At 38.2% G+C, this 20673-nt stretch overlaps 1 protein-coding gene and 1 pseudogene across 1 annotated transcript in view; both read left to right on the top strand.

Moving 5' to 3' along the window:
• Positions 1 to 20673, top strand: part of LUZP2 (leucine zipper protein 2) — a 743524-nt gene that overhangs the window by 299744 nt on the left and 423107 nt on the right. Inside the window, exons 2-4 of the mRNA XM_072619311.1 lie at positions 1270 to 1387; positions 4980 to 5050; positions 10953 to 11034. Of these exons, the coding sequence (XP_072475412.1) occupies positions 1270 to 1387; positions 4980 to 5050; positions 10953 to 11034 (271 nt within the window). The remainder of the gene's footprint in view (positions 1 to 1269; positions 1388 to 4979; positions 5051 to 10952; positions 11035 to 20673) is intronic.
• LOC140512544 (ribonucleoside-diphosphate reductase subunit M2 pseudogene) lies at positions 18222 to 19106 on the top strand (annotated as a pseudogene).

The following is a 20673-nucleotide window of genomic DNA, read 5'->3' as shown; positions in this document are numbered from 1 at the left end:
TGCAAACAAGTAAACTGAGACAAACAGGGTTAAGAGACTTGCTCAGGGTCACATAGACAAGAAGTGCCTAAGTCTATAACTGAACTCATAAAGATGAGACTTCCTTACTGCAGGCCCATTGCATCACCTAGCTGCCCCCAAATACAATAGAACATAGATAGTAATAACTTGTGGTTTTCTGAGTCAATGTGAAGCCTACAGAGATCATTGTATATAAGTTTAATCCCCCTCCTCCCATTTCTATTTGAGTTTAATACCTCTGGCCTAAGAGTACTGAGAGATGAAGGTCTTCCAGGTTCAAAGCCCATTTCATATCCATTTTGCCATCTTGCCTCTCTAAGAAAAAAAAAAGAACGAGCGAACAAGGTCTTACTAAATATGAATGGATAACAAAATAAATAAATCTTAGCTATGAACTATTTATTTATTTTCCTATCTCAGAGTGGACAAAGTGGGAAAGGAGGCTGTGAAAAGATTATTAATTATGATTCAAACATTTGTTATTTCATAATTGGGGAAAATACCTCTAGTTAAGGTAGACTGAAAGCAAATGCCACTTATAGTCTTAGTAGGACAGGGGAACTTGTGGCCACATGTGGTCCTCTAGGTCCTTGCTTGCAGCTTTTTGACTGACTCCAAGTTTTACAGAACAAATCCCCTTCATAAAATTAATTGTTCTGTAAAACTTGGTGTCAGTCAAAAAGCTTCACCAAGGACCTAGAGGGCCACATGTGTCCTGAAGACCTCCAAGTTACCTACCCCGTGAAAGTTTCCTATGGTTCAGAGATATTTGTTGATCAGGGGGAGTTCACAAAGCTTTTCCTTGTCATTTAAATACAGGACTGGAAATCTTTCTATGGCCAGTTCCAGAGTTGTGCTCACCACACCCTACTGCCTCTGTGGGTAAAGATCACTGGCTTTGGCTTCAGAGGAGCTGTTTTTGAAAACCTGTATTATTCTAAATAAAATCAGTTCACCCCTTTTAGCCTTATATTCCACATCTGCAAAATATAGGAATAAGAGTAGGTATTGGCTTATCAGAAAAGATGCAGGTGGCTTTTTTATTCTTTGTTTTAATGAGGATCCTAGGATGTATTTCAGATAAGTATAGATTTTACTGACCCAATAACTACCCTTCGCAAGTGAAGTTAGATGCTTCATTGGGGAGAGATGAAAAATTTGTCGGAACCAAGCATCTGATTCCCAATCAGCCCCAATGCACTGGGGCATCCTTGTGAGAAGACTTCATGCCTTCTCTTTCTGTGTTAGACAGGGCTATGAAGAGCTAGAGAAGCAATTGAAAGAAGTCTTCAAGGAAAGGAGCAACATCCTCCGACAGCTGTCAAAGACTTCCAGGGAACTTGATGGAATTAAAGTAAACCTCCAGGTAAGATTAATATTCATGTCCCCAGTGACTGCAGACCATTCACCAAATTACCTGCTATTTATTCTGATAACAGATACTTTTTGTTTGTTTTGTTTTGGTTTCGCACCTCCAGTGTCTAGACCACTGACCTGCACATAGTATGGGTCCTTTAATGAACATCTGTGGAATCAAATTGATTTGAATTTTAGGCAGCATTGAAAAAAGTCCCTGCTCTTGAATATAATAAAATGTTATTTATTAGGATGTGAGGTTTGCAAGGCAATTTGAGCAGGTGGCCTGGGAATTTGCAGTTTGCAAATGGATGGAATAAGAAAATTTTGTGATTTGCAAAGCCATCACTCCCTCACAGCTCCCAAGACAAATTTGACTCCACTGTTTTTCCTATTACAAAATAATGAAAAGCAATAATGAGCAGCAGAGAAAATGAATACAGGAGTTATCTAAAAGAGAATATTTTAAATTCCCACTGGCCCAGGGTATGAAAATTTTCTGACAACCTTGAATCAGAGAAAGGCTGAAGGGAGAAGAATTACTCCTATGAAAGCATCATTTCTATCTTGAGAATATTTGAACAAGAATCTGTTGAGGATTCTGATCAGAAGAAGATTGGCCAACGTCTTCAGGAATATGTGACTATTGTGACTACTGGTCTCAGATGGGAGTGAAGAGGAACCTACCCTATAACCTCTCCCCTACCCTTCAAGCCAAAAATACAGCTTGTACTTTAGAAGAGGCAAGAAAAATGGTCTGTGGTATCTTCCATCAGACATTTAAGAAAATATTGTAGGGAGACATGGGCCCAATACACTAGGCTATTATTTCCTTCCAAAAGAATTTCACTGCCTACCTAGGTGTTATAGGGTGTTTTTTGTTTGTTGGTTTTGGTTTTGATTAAGAACTTAAAGTTGAGAGAAATTAAGATGTTCTTTAGTTCAGTATTCTCTTTTTTACAAATGAAGAAACATATCTCGGGTGAATTAAATAAATTACCCAAGATCACATAGTGAGTTCATGACAGAATTAGGGTAGACCTAAGGATTCTAGGCATTCAATACAAAATTTGTTAGTTTGTTGATTTGCTTCTACTGGACAATTCTGTTTTATGAGAAGGGAAATACCATCCAATTCAGTGAATATTTATTAATTACTTCTTAATAGGTACGTAGGCACTTTGGATTAAAAAAAATAAAAACAATGGAAAAACCAGTGGATGTACATTCTATTGGGTCCCATAAACTACAACCTGCTATTAATACCATAGTCTAAATTAAAATATGAGACTAGCTATATAGAGACCAAGGCTTTGAGGAAGTATGATTCACCATAGGAAATTTTGATTGGTTGGGAAAGAGAAACATTAGAAGAATTGGAGAGTGAGGAGAGGTTCCTGGAATGGCAAACTAGGTTGGGGGTGATGGGAGTTGCATAGAATAGTGGGAACACTAAAAACAATTAGAGGAAAAATGAAAGCGTGTGGACATGGGAACTCCAAATGAAGATGGTCTTCACTCCATCCTCTTATGGGGTAGCTAGGTGGTGCAATGGATGGAGTGAGGGGAATGGAGTCAGAAAGACTCATCTTCCTGAGTTCAAATCTGGCTTCAGAAATTTGCTAGCTGCATGACCCTGGTCAAGTCACTTAACCCTGTTTGCCTCAGTTTCCTTATCTGTAAAATGAGCTGGAGAAAGAAATGGCAGACCACTTCAATATCTTTGCCAAGAAAATCCCAAATGGGGTTGAGAAGAGTTGGACGCAACTGAAACCACCGGACAAAAACAACATACACCCTTGTCATAGAAAAGAGCTGACCTGGACCAAGACTTATCCAAAATAGAGACTATCATTTAAACCTCAATTATTATAGTATGTTATAATATAATTATAAAGAAATTAGTTTATCTTACCTCTAAGGTTTCTTCTTAATTTAAAATATTAGAATCTATGATCCAGGATGCACTTAGGAAACCATGAGATGCATTGAACTCTTTGCTTCATTAAAATTCTTTATCTGTTTTTATAGTTTTCTCTTTTGTTTTTTTTAAATCTCCTTCCCCAGAAAGGATTTTAGCTATCACTTCTCCCCTCAGGCATCATCTTCCATCAGTAACATTCTTGTCCAGGGATCTCGTCTTCCCAAATCGGAATCTATTGCTTCTCCTCCATAAAGGGATAGAAGTTCATAGGATTAATGATGAAAAGGTAAAAGAGACATTAGAGACTTAAATGAAAGTGCCCCCCACATACATTTTATACAAGAAAGTAAATAGAGACCAAGTGAATAAATGGATTGTCCAAGGTCACACAATAAATGACAGAACTGGGATTTGAACCAAGTTCCTCACCCTTCAGTTTAGTGCCCTATTGAGTACACTGTGCTATCTCTAAGCTTGTTAGAATAATTTCATAATTAAGAGTAAATGGGCCCCAAATGAACATCTCTGGAGGTCTCCTAGAAGTTTATGTTCAGTATATGGATAGTGCCCTATTTATGATGACATCTCATAGGTATTTTTCTTTCTTTCTTGGTGTTTGCCTATGTGCTAGAAGGATGAGTTGACTGTCTTGAATCTTTATTTGGAAACATGGAATATAAATCATACATTCAAAAGAAGTTCAACAGAATAGTTGAGTTTCCTGGATAAGTGATTTTCCTGATTTTTCCCCAAATAACTGGAACCACCCTACATTTGTCTTTGCAGTTTATTTTTTTCCCCTGCATTACACAGTCCTTTTTATGGAGTATGGGTCCTTAGGATTTTATATTCCTTGATTCATTGAGATGAATAATTTATATGTCAAATTCTCTTTTTCTTTGACTGCTTTGATTTCAGGACACTAATTTGCTGGGACACTGTGTTCCTTTCCTGCCTTTCTCTTTCCCCTCTTGCAAGGCACACAGGGAATATATGCTGAGGGTTGTGAACAAAGTGACAGCCTAGAAACAGAAGATAGAGATGATCCTTTGTGTCCTTTTCTATGGAAAGACCTGAAGTTTTGAACAACACTCTCTCTTTTCACCAAACCTACAAAATTAGCTCTTTAAAAATTAGCTCTTTTAAAAATTAGCCCAAATTCTGATCCATTTGGGCCCCCCAGTTTGGAACTCTTTGTCTTTAATTCATTGTTCTTGTTCAGTCATTTTTTTAGTTGTAACCAATTCTTCATGACACGATTGGAGGTTTTCTTTGCAAAGATATAGGTGTGGTTTTCTGTTTCCTTCTCCTTTACAAATGAGGAAACTGAGGCAAATAGTGGTTAAATGACTTGTCCAGGGTCATACAGTTAGTAAGTTTCTGAGGCCATATTTGAATTTAGGAAGATGAGTCATCCTGACTCCAGGTCCAGCACTCTATCCACTGTACCACCTAGCTGCTTTTTTCTTTAATATACCCTTAAAGCCATCCAAAGCCAGCATGACTTCATTTGAATCCTACCTTGGAATCCTATACTATTTAATGATGTTCTTGCCTTAGGTGGCAAAATTTGATGTTCTATGGAACAAAGAAACAAAGGAATCTCCTATGATAATTTCCTAGCTAAGTAACACTGACAAGATCTTCCCCCACCCTTTTCTTTGCTTTTCTTCACCAGTCTTTGAAAAACGATGAAGCATCAGCCAAGAGTGATGTTCAGAAACTTCTGGAATTAGGCCAAAAACAAAGGTAAGGTTCTCCCCTCTACCCCTTTTTTGTTTTGTTTTCTTTTCCTCTTTTGGTCATTCCCTCCTGAACAGCCCAATCCTGAAACTCTGACAGTCCATCGTGGTAAGGCTTGAGTTGCCAAGGTAAAAAGAGAATTATGTAGAGACGCTATCAACAGTGCCACGTGGGAATGGAAAAGGCTGTTTTGTGTCAGCTACACATGAAGTGTTAGCTGATAGACGCCATCCTTCATTTAGCAGCTAGAACTTTGAAAGATTAACTAGAGATAAGCTTTTAGATTGTACAGAGTCTATTAAAGTTATTGAATGTGGTTCAACCCCATCAATTAATACATTTTAAAAGCAATTCCATAGCATTTTAGTTAAAGAAAGTCTGATAAATGACTACAGTAAGAGGTGAACCTGACGATGGGTTTCTCAAAGAACGATGCACTTGATCATGCTCCAAATTATCCATTGTGAGGGGAATCTGTTGTTACAGGCAACATCTCTAGAATGAACAATTTGTGGAAGAGTTTGGGTGGAATTTTTTCTCTACTATTATATTATTTAATACCTTAAATTTGTGACCACAAGTTAGATGTGATTTTGTTTTTCAACAGAGCTTGGAGAATAGAAGGTCATATCCCAAGTCATCCAAACAGGAGATTCTTAAAATGTTTGATAGCAAATTCATGATTGAGTAGGAGAAAACTATTGATTTATTTCATCATCTTAGCTATGGGACATCAGCCATATCTAGGACAGATTGAGGCTTTGCACTAAGGTGCCAAAATGGAAAAAGCACCTACATCACTTACAGTTTTTCCGTCAAAGAAATAAGCTTAAAACCTTGCTCTTGAGAGGAATTCATTAATTCGGAGACTTTCAGATGTAAGCATCCACTCCTTTCCACAGCATCCTAGTTAAGCTCCACCTTATCTTGGCTTTGTGATGGACTCTGCCGTGGGTCCCTTCATGCCAGTAGCCACCCCAGAATTGGCCTTATAGTCTCTTCCCACCCAAGCTTGTGTTATTGTCCTGATATCTCTATCTCAGTCACTGAAGCTGGATTTACATAAGTCCCTAATCTGTGCTATAGATTGTACTGGTTTTTGTGGATAAAAAGATTTTTTTTGAGTGAAACACTTTCTTAAAATGGTTATATTCTAGCTAAGGGTCTATTGAAGATGTGCAATATGTGCACTATATTATATATATATGTACAATCTATTACTATGTGCATACAGACAATCCATAGTATTTTATACATCTACATTATATATATATATAATTATATACATATTGTAGATAGTGATGTACATATATACAAATTACATGCATATATACAAATTATAGCTACATACATACATACATACATACATACATACATACATACATTTATTCAAAATGATTAGGCAAAGATGACCTTAGAAACTGGGAGATTTGGAGAAGTTAATGGGCAAGGAGTTTCTCTTCAAGTAGGGCCTTGTGGTCTATAAATTTCTGGCATCTCTTAAGTCGTAACTACTGACTACCTACTGCAAGTATTAAAATTGTTAGTAGTAGCTCTGACCATTTAATCAGAATTGTCCATAATCAACTTGTCATTTGACATCTTATTAACAGAATGCTTTAACTGTAGTTTAAATGATCACAACCGAAATTTAAATGTATATATGCATTTTGAGGCCAAGGAAGAACTTGGGCTAACACCAAAAGGAGCTAGGATTAGCCAAGTCAGAATTTAAAGTCACTTTTGGTTGCTACTATCACCAGTTAAAACCCCCTCCTCCTTTTGTTTACACAGTGTTCTTTAGTTCATTCTAGTCTTTCACCATTTATTACTATGGTCACACTGGACAAAAACTGACTTTGAAGTCAGAAAGAACTGTATGTGTTTAGTCCCCATGTGAATCTCCTCCCTAGGGTGTCCCTCAGCCTTTAGCACTTCAAGCAGTTTTCTTTCACTCTCAGTTACACAACAGGTGCTTGTCTGCAAAGAGGTGGTTTCCTGATCAATCCTAAGCTATACTGATGAAAAACATACAAACACAAATTCTGGTTGATAAACTTGAAGAAATGTGTTTTAAATATATTAGCAGAAATTTGACTCAGTCCCATCCCTTCCACACATACCATCACCTCTCCCATCCATCCATCCATGCTGTCTATCCATCCATCCATGCTATCTATCCATCCATCCATCCATCCATCCATCCATGCATCCATCCATCCATCCATCCATAATGCCATATTCTGGACACTGCCACTTCCTTTCCCTCTTTAAATATACCTTCCGATCTAGCAAGTCCTCAGTGCTCTAGATCAGAGTTTCTTAAACTTTTTCCACTCAAGACTTCTTACATAACTTGTTAAATTGTGGGTCAGGACCCCATATAGGGTCTAGATCAAACTAGGACTGGAATATTGATTTCAACAGAAGACAACTAATAGAGCATGAAAGATCTGAGAGGCCGTGTGCTGATAAATTTTAACAATCAACTCTCCAAACACAAAATGCCTAAATGATTTTCAGTTAGATCTGTATTATTAATATTTTCTCCATCACTTTTTTAAATCAAGACAAACAATAAAATAATGAAGTAAGCCCTCATTTGTAACTTTTGGCAATTTCCAGGGTGTAAATGTTCACATTGAAAATTTAACACTTGGCTCTCAGGAGCCTATATGATTGGCTCCATCATACCCCTAATCCCAAGCACCTTTGGGACATAAGTAGAAAAACTCCACAGGAGTGGGTTTGACATAAAGTCCTTAATCGAAGAGAAGAGTTTCAGAATATCAGCCCTTCACTTTAGAGTTCAACCAGTGGAGGCCCTGTTGCCTCTAATTGTAATGAAAGCAGGACATGTAATCTGCTTTTCCTATATCTCTTTTATGGATTCTGTAGACATTCTGTTCCTTGGGCTTATTTCCAGGAGCTGTAATGAGCAACAGCAGAGGGTTTGGTTAAGAAACTATTAAGAGGATATTTCATCTATTATTTGAAAAGTAACCAAAACAAAATAAAAAAGCAGTAAATGCAACATGTATTAACATGAATGGGTCTGGTGGGAGTTTGGTAAATTGTTTATGCTTGTTTTCTTCTCCCAAGTCACTAAGTAACATCTTATTTTGTTGACAGTTCAGTTGTGAGAAAACATCACTTGAAGTACCATTTCCCAGAGGATGCAAGAAATAAAAATAAATAAATAAAAGGCATTTCAAAAATTCCAAGCAATACAGTAATTCTAAGGAATATGTTTTGTACTGATATCCTAGAAGTTTTCATTTAGTTCAGTGAAAGCAGCATTTTTTCTGTAGTCAGAAGACTTGGCTCTAAGGCTTGCTATATGCATAAACTTGGATAATTCACTTAACTTCTCTCAGTCCCAGGTTCCTCAACTGTAAAATCAGGGGGTTGATTGAGAAAACATCTGAGACCCATTTCAGCTTAGATGCATGATCATGGAAACAACTCGTGGAGTTAATAAAATGGTTGTGAATTACCTACTGATTCTGTAAAAGCACTTTGAATTTTAGACAGTCTGCTTCATAAATGGTGTTTGGGGTGCCAGAATTTGACTGTCAAAAATATTTAACAGGTATATAGAGGTTCAAAGTCAGAACACTCTTGTTAGGTGTCGCACGAAAAGAATAATATGGGTTTTTGTCATCATCATCATTGCCACCACATACATTTCTATAAACTGTATAATGCTTTTAATCTTTCAAAAGAGACTTTGCTTAGCAACTTGGTATTCTTTTTATTTTGAAGGTGAGGAAACAGAAAAACAAAGTATTTAAATGGCTAATCCAAGGTCACACAGCTTATTAGTGGCCACAACACCTCAGTCACTTCATAGTTTACTGTGGTTTATTATTCGTTGTTCCTAATCAGAAGTCCAGAAATAATTGCCACCATAAAGCATAATAGAAACTCACAATTCTTTGACCCAATAAGAGTACTTTTCTTATATTGATGGGGGGAGGCCATAAACATTTATAAAGCACCTATTTGGTGCCAGGCTCTAGGTTAAGCACTTTTTAAAAACATTATCTCCCTCTATCCCTACAAGGCCAATAGCATAAGTGTTACTACCCCCATTTTGCAGATGAGAAAACTGAAATTTCAAAGTTGTATCTTGCTCCTGATAACATCCTGAGTGTCTGACAAAGAATTTAACCCAACTGGCTCCTGATTTTAACGTTAGTTTTCTTCCTACCAGAACTCTACACTTCAATAATAATTCAGTTTATTTTTAACCAACTCAATCCAATTTAACTAACTTTTATTAAATGCCTTGTGAATGCCAGACATGGTACAAGGATGTGAGAATACAAAGATTTAAATAAAACAGTCCCAGCCCTCAAACTTACAGTCCGCTGCAGTGAGGGCAAAAGGTGAACACTATTTTAGATTCATTTGGGGGGCAAATGGAGTCATGCATTTGAGGGGTATGATAGAACAGCCCCATTTAGAGTGGAAAGGCACCATCCAAAGACCTTGATGCCCATATCTTCCAGGCTGGAAAATTTGGGGAATTTGATTCTCTCCTGTCTAATATTGGAGACTTGAGGAGATACACCTAAGGATACAGTTTTCCTTTCCACAGGACACAAATCATCGCTAGGGAGCAGGAAATATTCATTGTTGGAAAGAGGATGGATGTGTTGGTAAGGTGGAAAAAGCAACTGCCTTCGATCTCCTCAGAGTGAAGTGAAAGAAACATAGGCTAAAGGGAATTGATAGACACCCAGACGTACAGTTAATGCTTCCATAACAATTTCCTAGCTCCCAGGGAATATCTCTTACTTTTGAAAATCAGTTGATATTTATTTATATTAACTCATTTTGGTTACTGGAATACCAGAATTGTTTGTAGAACAATTGAGAGACATTTCCAATTTTTCATCCTCCTTCTAACTGACTAGGTTTGTTACTTTGGCTAAATCCCTTTCCCTCTCTCAGCCTCATTTGTCTCATCTGTAAAGTGAGGCAATTAGAAAATATCTCTCAGATCTCTTTGAGCTAGAAACATCTATGTCTGATGTCTTTTGGTGGTTAATAGAAGTGGTGTGGGAGGGGCAGAGTCCAGAAAAATTACTTCCAAAATAATTTTTAAAATATGTATAGTGATAATTATGTCTTGTTCTTATATATATGGCTTAGGTGATAAAAAAGAAAACCAAGGAGAATTAATTAGTCTAGAAAAAAAGCATAATTTGAAATCATTTATTTTCAAAATGCCATGTGACAGGTAGATAAATTCAAGAAGGGTATTGACATTTTTGAGAATCTTTGCATTTCCACTAGTTGAAGAAAGGTTCGTGTTAAATGCCTACATGAAGTCTTATTCATGAAGAGTGCATGTAAGTGTGTGTGTTTTCCTTTTTATCCGAAAGCAATGAGGCTATCCTTTAGACTCTTCAGAAAAGCTTAGACTTCTGAAGCATTATGGGTAGCATGATGATATTAATCAAGGTGAAGTCATCACTTAGGAGTACAGAAGGAAGCTGGAAGCATACACACTCAGCAAATCTGGAGTAACTTTTCTATAACTGGCAGGTTCCCACCCTACAATTTTTTAGTGGAATTAGCTTGCTGGTTTGTATTATTATATTAATTTGATTTGCTACCCATTACATAGTTCACAGATGTGTTACACAGTGGGATCCTTTGTTAGACATAATGGCAAGGCAGTTTCTTTTCAATTCAATTTACTTTTTGCATTTGCATCCAGAGACAAAGACCTTTGTTAAGGGGACCCTTAGATAGATGCTGGCTGCTTCAGGTTGTCCCTACTCAGTTCAAGGTGTCTATTTTCTAAACACAAATAAACAAACAACCTTTTTCCTCATGGGCAGAAGGAACTGAAGAAATTGTATTATGTCTTTTTTTTTTCCTTGTACTAAACTAGGGAAGAAATGAAGTCTCTCCAGGAGGCCTTTCAAAAGCAACTTAATGAGGCAGCTGAGAAAGCAGAAAAGCAGCAGGCTACAGTGAGTGTTTCTTGTTTTCTCCCTTGTCTTGAGGGCTGGGAAATAGTCATTTATTACAAAGTTGCTATAGAACCTTTGGGAACCAACTTAACATAGATCATTCCAGTATATCTTACCAGTAACAGCCATGATTAGGCCCTATTGCATTATAAGTGCTCTGCTATTACTAATCACCTATTACTACTACTACCACCACCACCACTACTACCACCAGCCCTACTACTACACTACCACTCTCTCTGCCACTATGTCTACTACCATCACGACTACCACCACCACTACTACTACTATTGCATCTATTACTACTGCTGCTGCTACTACTGCTAGTACTACTACTACTGTCATGCCATCACTTAAACTGAGTCCTAGTGCTTATTTTTCTTATGGAGATATGGATGGGATAGGACTTGAACACCTTTCATGGTTTACTTCAGTTGTTATCTCTTACATTCCTTCCTGATCCCCCTAGCTATTAATGCTCATTCCCTCCTTTTCAATTTAATATGTCTATGATTATATATTTACATGTCATATCCTTTCTATAGAAAGTTAACTCCTTGAAGGAAGTAATAGTTTCTTATTTTGTCTTTGTATCTCCAGAACTTGCCAGCATGTTTAGGTACTAAATAATTGCTTAGATTGGGTTGGGTTGGATACTAAAGGTCCTACAATTTATTTCAGTTAAGACATTCACTTTTAAAATCAGAACCTTGGAAGTTAATATATTAATTCTAGAAGAGATGATTTTTTTTAACAATTTAATGGGGAATTTTTGGATTATAGTAATCTCTTACTGTATTCCTCCACCTCCATTTTGTTACGAAGAATAACATCTAGGCAAAACAAGCAGATGAAATCACTTAATCTGAAAATATGTGCAATAATTTGTTAGCACCTTCCTTCACTTGGGTGTAAGATAAAGTGTTTGATTAACTGTTTTCTTGCACAAGGTCATTCCAGATCATCTGAGTTTGGCTGCTTTGTGATGTTACATTCATTATTCTCATAATTCTGTTTTCTTTTTTTCTGCATCAGTTGATACAAATCTTCGCATGTTTGATTTCCTCATGACTTTCATATCTCAAGGATCATTAATAATCTATTTTATTTATATGATATAATTTGTTCAAACATTGTGCAGTGGATAGGGATTCATTTTGATGACATTCATTTGTTCTAGAGTTGTTATTGTTCCAAAAGAATACTTGTCTTCTTGGGGAGAAACCTGAGATTGATGTCGGGAGCTAAGGATATAATGTCTCATTACAATGTAGTCGCATCGGGGGCGGAGCCAAGATGGCGTAGTAGAAAGACGCACATACACATAGCTCCGAACCCACAACCCATAGAACAACTACAAAGAAGTAACTCACGGCGAATTCTGCACCCAGAGGCCACAGAACATTGGAGCGAGGGAGATTTCTGTTCCGGAGAGACCTGCAAACCTCTCGTAAAAGGTCCTTCATGCCGCGGACTGGGCGCCGGGACTGGGAGCTGAGTACAGCCCGGCCGCAGCACAGAGAGGAAAAGATCCGAGCGGGCTTCAGGGACGGGATCTCCAGCGGCCGCACAAGTACCTCCACCCACAGGTGACGGGGGTCTGTGAGAGAGTCCCTTTGGCGGGTCGAGAGGGGAGTGGGGTGCCCCCATGGCTCGGGCCCCCTCGGGAGACAGAAGCTGAGGGGCAGCGGCAGACCAGGGCTCCCCAAGCAGGCAGGAGCCTGGATCCATTGTTGAAGGTCTGTGCATAAACTCCCTAAGGGAACTGAGACTGAGAGGCAGCCCTGCCCTCACCTGAGCATCTGAATTTAATCTCACACTGAATAGCAGCCCTGCCCCCGCCCAAAGCCCTGAGGCTGGAAGCAGTATTTGAATCTCAGACCCCAAACACTGGCTGGGAGGATCAGGAGGTGAGGTGGGTGTGAGGAAAATATTCAGAGGTCAAGTCACTGGCTGGGAAAATGCCCAGAAAAGGGAAAAGAAATAAGACTATAGAAGGTTACTTTCTTGGTGAACAGGCATTTCCTCCCTTCCTTTCTGATGAGGAAGAACAATGCTTACCATCAGGCAAAGACACAGAAATCAAGGCTTCTGTGTCCCAGCCCACTCAATGGGCACAGGCCATGGAAGAGCTCAAAAAGAAATTTGAAAATCAAGTTAGAGAGGTGGAGGAAAAGCTGGGAAGAGAAATGAGAGACATGAAGTCAAAGCATGAACAGCAAATCAGCTCACTGCTAAAGGAGACCCAAAAAAATGTTGAAGAAAATAACACCTTGAAAACTAGCCTAACTCAATTGGCAAAAGAGGTTCAAAAAGCCAATGAGGAGAAGAATGCTTTCAAAAGCAGAATTAGCCAAATGGAAAAGGAGATTCAAAAGCTCACTGAAGAAAATAGTTCTTTCAAAATTAGAATGGAACAGATGGAGGCTAATGACTTTATGAGAAACCAAGAAATCACAAAACAAAACCAAAAGAATGAAAAAATGGAAGATAATGTGAAATATCTCATTGGAAAAACAACTGACCTGGAAAATAGAGCCAGGAGAGACAATTTAAAAATTATGGGCCTACCTGAAAGCCATGATCAGAAAAAGAGCCTAGACATCATCTTTCATGAAATTATCAAGGAAAACTGCCCTGAGACTCTAGAACCAGAGGGCAAAATAAATATTCAAGGAATCCACAGAACACCGCATGAAAGAGATCCAAAAAGAGAAACTCCTAGGAACATTGTGGCCAAATTCCAGAACTCCCAGGTGAAAGAGAAAATATTGCAAGCAGCTAGAAAGAAACAATTCAAGTATTGTGGAAATACAATCAGGATAACACAAGATCTAGCAGCTTCTACATTAAGGGATCGAAGGGCATGGAATAGGATATTCCAGAAGTCAAAGGAACTAGGACTAAAACCAAGAATCACCTACCCAGCAAAACTGAGTATAATACTTCAGGGGAAAAATTGGTCTTTCAATGAAATAGAGGATTTTCAAGCATTCTTGATGAAAAGACCAGAGCTGAAAAGAAAATTTGACTTCCAAACACAAGAATGAAGAGAACCATGAAAAGGTGAACAGCAAAGAGAAGTCATAAGGGACTTACTAAAGTTGAACTGTTTACATTCCTACATGGAAAGACAATATTTGTAACTCTTGAAACATTTCAGTATCTGGGTACTGGGTGGGATTACACACACACACATGCACACACGCACACACACATAGAGACAGAGTGCACAGAGTGAATTGAAGAGGATGGGATCATATCTTAAAAAAAAATGAAATCAAGCAGTGAGAGAGAAAGATATTGGGAGGAGAAAGGGAGAATTGAATGGGGCAAATTATCTCTCATAAAAGAGGCAAGCAAAAGACTCATTAGTGGAGGGATAAAGAGGGGAGGTGAGAGAAAAACATGAAGTCTACTCTCATCACATTCCACTAAAGGAAAGAATAAAATGCCTACTCATCTTGGTATGAAAACCTATCTTACAATACAGGAAAGTGGAGGATAGGGGGATAAGCAGAGTGGGGGGGGATGATAGAAGGGAGGGCATGGGGAGGAGAGTGCAATTTGAGGTCAACACTCATGGGGAGGGATAGGATCAAAAGAGAATAGAAGTAATGGGGGACAGGATAGGATGGAGGGAAATATTGTTAGTCCTATACAACACAACTATTATAGAAGTCATTTGCAAAACTACACAGATTTGGCCCATATTGAATTGCTTGCCTTCCAAAGGGAAGGGGTGGAGAGGGAGGGAGCTAAAGAAGTTGGAACTCAAAGTGTTAAGATCAACTGTAATGTTCTTACCACTAGGAAATAAGAAATACAGGTAAAGGGGTATAGAAAGCTATCTGGCCCTACAGGACAAAAGAGAAGACAGAGACAAGGGCAGAGAGGGATGATAGAAGAGAGAGCAGATTGGTCATAGGGGCAATTAGAATGCTTGGCGTTTGGGGGGGGAGGGGAGAAAAGGGGAAAAATTTGTAACCCAAAATTTTGTGAAAATGAATGTTAAAAGCTAAATAAAAAGAAAAAAAAAATGTAGTCGCATCATTTGAAAAAACAAAAAAAATACCTTGTACCTGTAATTCCATTGGTTTGAGGAGCTCCCATGTAAATATTCCTTTCACTAATGTAGATTGCAATGCATCTAGAATGTAGATTCTTAAAGAGTTTCCTGGTTCACTAAGAGGTTAAATGACTCACTTATGGCCACAAAGTACGTGACAAAGACCACTTCTTTATGTCTCCAAAGCATAGCTATGCTATCTCTAAGCCACAATGTCACATGATAAAATCAGCAAGGGGACATGACAAAACCAGACCAGAAGAAGACCTCAGTATCTTGTGTATTTCCCTCTCCCTTATGGGTGAGGAGTCAGTATTAGAACATCTAAATAGCTAGTAACATCATCCTTTATTTCTCAACTTTCCAATGAGTAGTCATGCTTATAGATGATGGGTCTCTTTTTGTTTGTTTTTTTGTTGTTTTGCTTTCTGAGGGTGGAAAGAGCACCAATACTCCTTCCTTTTATGCCCCAGATCCAAAGTCCCTTGCCATCTCTGAGTGGAAGATAGTTGTTTTCCAAACACTTATGTTGGATGGCTCTGAGATCTACAGCTAAAAGTAGGCCTTTCATCACTTCTATGTATCTCCATTTAATTGTGATCATGAGAAAGTCCTAAAAGTTTCATAAGGCTTTATAAAGTTTGGTATCAAGGCAAAATATTCCAAAAATGCTACACTTTTTCTAACCACAGAAAGAATACATTAAGTTTGAGTCCCTGCCCAAAAAAGGAATCTGAGAATCATGCATAAGGTAATGGACAGGGGCATGGTGAATGTGAGCAAGCAGGCTGTAATATACTATAAATGAGGAATTGTGATGGAGAGCTGGACAAGAATATGCTAGATCTCATCCAAGAAATGAAAGACTAGGACGGAAAAGGACAAAGGAGTCACATGGAAAGAGGTAGGCCCAACTAATAGGGTTGATAGACCCCATGTGTCATTGACATTCACACAATGTGAAAAGAATGCCAGAACATAAAATAAACACCCTGCAGCAAATTTAGGGAAGGGTATAAATGGACCATCATGAATAAGCAGTAATCTGAATCATCAGAGAGAATTCCCTCATCAGTGAGATTACAAATCCACTGCTTTGTCATAGAATACTGGGTCTGTTAAAACTTTATTTCACTTCAATATACATTAAAAAAGACCTCTCTATTTTCCTACCATGTTATCAGGAAAGGATTCAAACAGATAGAGCTCGGGATTGTGATTTTTATCTTTCTATCTATCCATCCATCCATTCATTCATCTCTCTAAATATCTACTCATTTATATGGGATTCTATAAACATAAGAGAGACATAGCTTACAAAAACTGTAGGGACAGGGGGGAGAGGAAAGAGCAAGCTTTGATATCCCTTCCCATGCCTAATGATGCCTCTTTTAGTTCTACATAATTTATGAAGGAAATATCATGCTTTAATACACCATGTCTTCATATATTCTCTTTCTAAGCAGTTCATTGTTAGAAAAGAGTAGAGCAGAGATGGCTCTCTCCCCTGAGGCTGGCAGCTGATTATGGAGAGGCAGCCTGCTGACCTAGTTGAGCTCATCAAATGAGGGACATTATGAAAACCCACAGAGAAACATCCTTGTGATTCAGTCTTCCAATAGTCTGATCTCCTAGGACCCTAAGAAAGAATAGCATTTTTGAGAAGGAGGAAGACATTATCAGTGGCTTTCTCAGCATCCTCTCTCTTCAATATCACTCCATCTCTACCCTAGATATCTAGCATTTCACAATTATAACTTTATTGTTATTAGGCCCTAGAGAAGCCTTTTAGTATTCAAGTTCCCTAATCATTTGCAAGGGAGCTGCAAGGTGGAGTGCTGGGATTGGAGTGAGCAAGATCTTAGTTGCTCTAAGAAGGAGTGCAGGCTGTCCTGGTAAAGTTGGTGGAGGATCTGGAGAGGGAATTCTACTCACAGATTCTGGGCTTGTGGTTGCTCCCAGACCAGAGCATAGGTCAGGAGAGGAGTAAGCTCCTCTCCTTTGATTGTGCCACCTTGGAGGAACTGAGAACTTACAGGTCCCCAGAGTATACCCTCCTCTCAACAAAGGACTCAAAAGTCAAGTTTCTGACTGGGATGCCCAAAAAGGAAGGAAAAATAAGACTATAGAAAGCTACTTTCTTGGTGAACAGGTATTTTCTTCCATCCTTTTGGATGAGGAAGAACAATGCATACCATCAGAGGATCCAAAACCTCCAAAATTGATATGCAATGGTTTCAGGACATGAAAGAGCTCAAAAATGATTTTGAAAATCAAGTAAGAGAGGTGGAGGAAATATTGGGAACAGAAATGAGAGTGACACAAGAAAATCGTGAGAAATGAGTCAACAACTTGCTAAAGGAGACCCAAAAAAATGCTGAAGAAAATAACACCTTTAAAAATAGGCTAACTCAATTGGCAAAAGAGGTTCAAAAAGCCAATGAGGAGAAGAATGCTTTAAAAAGCAGAATTAGCCAAGTGGAAAAGGAGGTTCAAAAGCTCACTGAAGAAAACAGTTCTTTCAAAATTTAAATGGAGCACATGGAAGTTAATGAATTTATGAGAAACCAAGAAATTATAAAACAAAACCAAATGAATGAAAAAATAGAAGACAATATGAAGTATCTCATTGGAAAAAACAACTGACCTGGAAAATAGATCCAGGAGAGACTATTTAAAAATGATGGGGTTACCTGAAAGCCATGATCAAAAAAAGAGCCTAGACATCATCTTTCATGAAACTATGGGCTTTGAATGCTTCAGCCCAGACCTAGCAGGTGTGTCTTCCCCAGCTGCTTCAGGACAGCTCTTCTTCTGCTTCCTGCTTGCGCCTGACCCATCAGCCCTCCAAGCCCTCACCTTGCTGTCCTCCTGCACCCCACTCTCCCCAGTCACCTCTAAAGGAGCTCAAGGTTACATACAAGGAGAATATGCACCTGTGAACAGCACCCACATCCTGGAGAGTAAGGTGGCAAAGATTTTCTTGGAGCCCTCAGAGCCGGTAAAACAAAATTCTCCAAATGCATCAGCCCTCCCCAGCACTGAAGATGAACCACTCCTAAAGGAGAATACTAGGTGCTTTGTTATCTTCCCCATTCAGTACCATGATATTTGGCACATGTATAAGAAAGCAAAGGCCTCCTTCTGGACAACTGAGGAGGTGGATCTCTCTAAGGATATTCAGCACTGGGAAACACTGAAGTCTAAGAAGAAATACTTCATATCTCATGTGTTAGCTTTCTTTGCAGCAAGTGATGGCATAGTTAATGAAAATTTGGTGGAGCAGTTCAGCCAAGAAGTACAGGTCGCTGAAGCTCGCCTGTTTCTGGCTTCCAAATTGCTATGGAAAACATACATGTTGAAATGTATAGTCTCCTTATTGACACTTATATTAAGGACCCCAAAAAAGGGAATTTCTCTTCAATGCCTTTGAAATGCTACCTTGTGTTAAAAAGAAAGCTGACTGGGCGTTGCGATGGATTGGGGACAGAGAGGCAACATATGGCGTCTTGTAGCTTTTGCAGCTGTTGAAGGAATCTTCCTTTCTGGTTCTTTTGCATCCATATTCTGGCTAAAGAAATGAGACTTAATGCCTGGATTAACTTTTTCCAAGGAACTTATTAGTAGAGATGAGGGTTTGCACTGTGATTTTGCCTGTTTAATGTTCAAACACCTGGTACACAAGCCTTCAGAAGAAAAAGTAAAAGAAATCATCGATGCTGTTAAAATAGAACAGGAGTTTTTAACTGAAGCTTTACCTGTAAAGTTGATTGGAATGAATTGCACTTTAATGAAGCAGTACATTGAATTTGTAGCAGACAGAGTTATGTTGGAACTAGGTTTTAGCAAGATTCTTAGAGCAGAAAATCCATTTGATTTTATGGATAATATCTCATCGGAAGGGAAAACCAACTTCTTTGAGAAGAGAGTAGGAGAATATCAGAGAACGGGAGTGATGTCAAGTCCAGCTGAGAATTCTTTTACCTTGGATGCAGACTTCTAGATGAACTGAAATCATGCTATTACTTAGCTGGTGTTTTTTTTTTTTTTTTCCACCAAGAAAATCACTTACTTTTAATGCTACACAGTGAAATGACTGTACTAAGAAATGACCATTATTGGCATTTAAGACTGTTGTGTAGCTACCTCAGAAAGATCTTGTTTAATGTTCACAAGTGGTGTTGCTTAGGATGTGGTGATACTTGATGTAAGCTACTTGGATTTTTGTGAAAGATCTGAAAATGAAAGTGTTAATGTTTTAGCAAGAAGACTGATCTTAGATGGCTTTCTGTAGCTTGAAGGTCTTATCTATTTTGACTTTAGAATGGGGAGACCTCTTAAATTAGTTTAATGTAACAGATTAAATCCTTGGTTTCTAGGCAGATCCATACATAGTTGGAAAAATGGTAGGCTCACTGCTTGCTGCAAATCAGGTTTTAAAAGTTTACTTTATTCTTTTTTTTAAAAAGTAGTTTGTACATAAAGCTGGCACTTTACATAAAAATTTTAAAAAACACATTTGTTCTATTGAAAGGTAAAAATCTTGAGTTACTAGGCTGTCATTGCTTCATGCTACTACTACATAAAGGATCTGTAATTTTTTTTAAAAGAAATTATCAAGGAAAACTGACATGATATTCTAGAACCAGAGGGCAAAATAAATATTGAAAGAATCCACCAATGACCTCCTGCAAAAGATCCAAAAAGAGAAACTCCTAGGAATATTGTAGTCAAATTCCAGAGTTCCTAGGTCAAGGAGAAAATATTGCAAGCAGCTAGAAAGAAACAATTCGAATATTGTGAATATACAATCAGGATAACACAAGATCTAGCAATTTCTGCATTAATGGATCAAAGGGCTTAAAGTATGATATTCCAGAAGTCAAGGGAAGTAGGATTAAAACCTAGAATCACCTACCCAGAAAACCTGAGTATAATATTTCAGGGGGAAAAAAGGGTCATTCAGTGAAATAGAAGACTTTCAAGTATTCTTGATGAAAAGACCAGAGTTGAATAGAAAACTTGACTTTCAAACACAAGAATCAAGAGAAGCATGAAAAGGTAAACAGGAAAGAGAAATCATAACGGGCTTTATATAGTTGAACCATTTACATTCCTATATGGAAAGATAATATTTGTAACTCTTGAAACTTTTCTCAGTATTTGAGTAATTGGAGGGATTACACACACACACACACACACACACACACACACACACACACACATACACACACACGTGTGTGTGTGTGTATACACAGAGAGCACAAGGTAAATTGAATAGGAAGGGATGATGTGTAAAAAAATGAAATTAAGGGGTGAGAGAGGAATACATTGGAAGAAGAAAAGGAGAAATGGAATGGGGCAAATTATCTCTTATAAAAGAGGCAAGAAAAAGCTTTTTCAACGAAGGGGAAAAGGGAGGAGGTGAGAGGGAAAAAGTGACACTATCATCACATTTGGCTTAGAGAGGGAATAACATGCTCACTCAGTTTGGTATGAAAATCTATTTTACACTGCAGGAAAGCAGGGGAGAAGGGGACAAGTAGGGTGAGGGGTATGATAGGAGGGAG

The sequence above is a fragment of the Notamacropus eugenii genome, chromosome 6, assembly GCF_028372415.1.
Source record: "Notamacropus eugenii isolate mMacEug1 chromosome 6, mMacEug1.pri_v2, whole genome shotgun sequence".
NCBI classification, from domain to species: Eukaryota; Metazoa; Chordata; class Mammalia; order Diprotodontia; family Macropodidae; genus Notamacropus; species Notamacropus eugenii.
Note: the sequence above shows the minus strand (reverse complement) of the source record. Positions and strands in the feature narration are given on the sequence as shown.